Below are 2,462 nucleotides of genomic sequence, written 5' to 3'. Positions count from 1 at the left end.
TAATTTTCAGTTGTTTTTTTTTTCATCTTTCAAGATTCCTTTGAGACACATACATTATCTCATTTTGCATTCAATATTTTACTAACAGTGATTTATATAGGTACAGCGCACTTATATGCAAGGGCATGTAGTTGAAGAAAACTAGCATTAGAATGAAAAATATTTATAACTTCCAACAAAATAATTTCAAATGAATATAAGCGGTATGGGTACCTCATCAACACACAATGTTGTGATGTTAGTTACAGCACATCGAGAGGTGAAATCAAATTTAGAAGAATTTTCCCACTCATCGAGTTTCTCAGCCTTCACCTGTGTTCCCATCATGGTCCCTTCACTCATCTTGTGGTCAGATGATATCTCTGTATTACTGTTAGTTTGTAGGTGCTTAGGCTTGTCAATATAATCCAATATTTTGGGCTCACCAGAAAAACTGGGTCCCAAGGGTATATCTACATTTTTATCCTCACTTTTTGGATCTGGATTGCTTGCTTCTTCAAGGTGGAGATCCTTGTCCTTGAAGAATTCAAATGCTTTTGTACCTGCAAAATGAACAGAACCTAACGATACAATAACATAAGCAAGAAAGGGAAGCATCACAAGAAAAGCATTAGCATCAAACTAACATATGCCAGCTGCAACAAAAAGGAAAGGACAAATACGCTACCAACCTTGCCTCTTATTTTCACCAACAATTTTGTCAGCAATACTTGTCGATTTCTTTTTCCCGCTCCAGTCCTTTGCTTCTCTAGGCTCCTCCCTCCTCTTCTTGGCAAGATTAGCTTGCCCAAATGTCCTAACCCTGCTCCTATCCTTATTTCTGGAGATAAGAGAGCGGCTGCCTGTGGGGATTTTTCTTTCTTCGCGTTTCGTAGCGGAACCAAATTTCTTCACCGGGACGTAAGGAATAATTTCCTTGGATAGGGAGAACAGTACATCAGCTCCTCTGTTGGCTGGATTCTCAACCTCCTCACCGTCCTTCTTGCTTGTCTCCTCTTTTTTCTCCTCTTTCTCATCCTCCTCCCAGCCAGGGAACTCCATGTGCCGGAAATTAAACTTCTTGGGAACGTAGCCGGTGCACTTCCAAAGCTGAGACGTGAAGACCGTCGAATGACCCCCAAACAAGCCGGGCTCACCTCCAGGAACTCCGTGCACATGGACGCGATCCTCGAGGGGAATCTGTCCCCAAAAGCGTCGCCGGTTAGGGGTGGCTCCAGAAACCTGGGACTGTTGCGGGAGCGGAGGTGGGGGCGGAGGAGGGTAGGCATCCGTCTTGGTGGGGAGCTCGACAAGGAGACGAGCGACCTCGGTCTCCTCCTCCTCGTTGGCGGCTGCCAAATTACGAGCGGAGCGGAGCCTGCGGGCGGCCTTGCAATTGTGGCAAGCAAAGGAGGCCTCACCGCCGACGTAACGGGAGCAACGAGTATGCACCCAGACGCCGCACTCGTCGCAGCTTACCATCTCCTCTCCGTCATCGAACGTGACGCCGCAGGAGCAGTCGACGGTCCAGGAACCGTCTCCCCAGTCGACCGAGGGTTCCGCCTGGGGCAGCCGCTGGGACCGCCCTTTCATGGTCCGGATCGAAGGATTGCCTCAGAAGAAGAAAGCCAGGAACATCAAATCACGGAGATCTGGCGAAAGAAAGCAGTAAGAGATCTTCCAACTTTTTCACTGTGGAAGAGGACGACGGCGGCAGGAAGATTGCGCCCCTTGCTATCGACACGCCACGGCCCCTTCTCTGCTCTCCTCCCTATCGCCTGCAAGACGGAGAGACAAAAAGGAAAGAAAAAAAGAAGAAGAAGAAGGTAAGCATGGGGGAGAGAAAGAAAGAAAGACAGAAACGGACCCGGAAGGGAGCCATTCGGCGCGATTTGATGAAGGGATTTGGAGTCCGGAAGCGATTGTTGGATCCGACAACCCTATCCGATCAGGAGCCCTAATCCTTTGACTTTCACGTAGAGGGAAGGAAAAAATCATTTTGACATGTAAACATGATTTTAAAATGTCTAATAAATTATATTATATAATTAGACAAAAAAAAACCTGTGTAAAAGAAATAGAGCTTTATTTTAAATTATTTTAATTAAAACTAATTTAGCAACTGTTTTGTATTACAGAAATAAAATGATTTAACGTACTTCAAAATCGTAAATTCTGGCGCTACTATTTTAGTGATCCATTAGATCAATTCAAAATATATATATATATATATCATTCATTATCTTTCCCCTTTGTAAAAGCAAATTTCATAGGTGAAGGAATTTTAATGCAATTAAATATTTAATATAAAAAATGATAGATAAATATAAGCACAAATGATCAAATAGAAAGAGAAGAGGCCTGCTAAAATTACATATACCAAAGTGGTGTAGCTTTGCCTTCTAAGAGGCTCTTATGGACGAGCACAACGAGTCTTCGAGCACTTGCATTGAGCGAAGATGAGCAAATATTGTTAGTATTTT

At 43.9% G+C, this 2,462-nt stretch overlaps 1 protein-coding gene across 1 annotated transcript; it reads right to left on the bottom strand.

Moving 5' to 3' along the window:
• Positions 1–213: 213 nt before the first annotated feature.
• Positions 214–1,764, bottom strand: LOC141815954 (uncharacterized; the record flags this gene model as incomplete). Its single annotated transcript, XM_074703813.1, has 2 exons — positions 672–1,764; positions 214–542 (listed from the first exon to the last, which is right to left on the bottom strand). Coding segments are annotated over exons 1-2 (1,230 nt in total), but the record flags the coding sequence as incomplete, so codon positions are not given.
• Positions 1,765–2,462: the final 698 nt, after the last annotated feature.

Source organism: Curcuma longa, unplaced genomic scaffold (genome assembly GCF_044706935.1).
Source record: "Curcuma longa cultivar G26 ecotype Majalengka, Jawa Barat unplaced genomic scaffold, ITB_CL_G26_1.1 contig_12906, whole genome shotgun sequence".
NCBI lineage: Eukaryota > Viridiplantae > Streptophyta > Magnoliopsida > Zingiberales > Zingiberaceae > Curcuma > Curcuma longa.
This window is presented reverse-complemented; position numbering and strand designations above follow the sequence as displayed.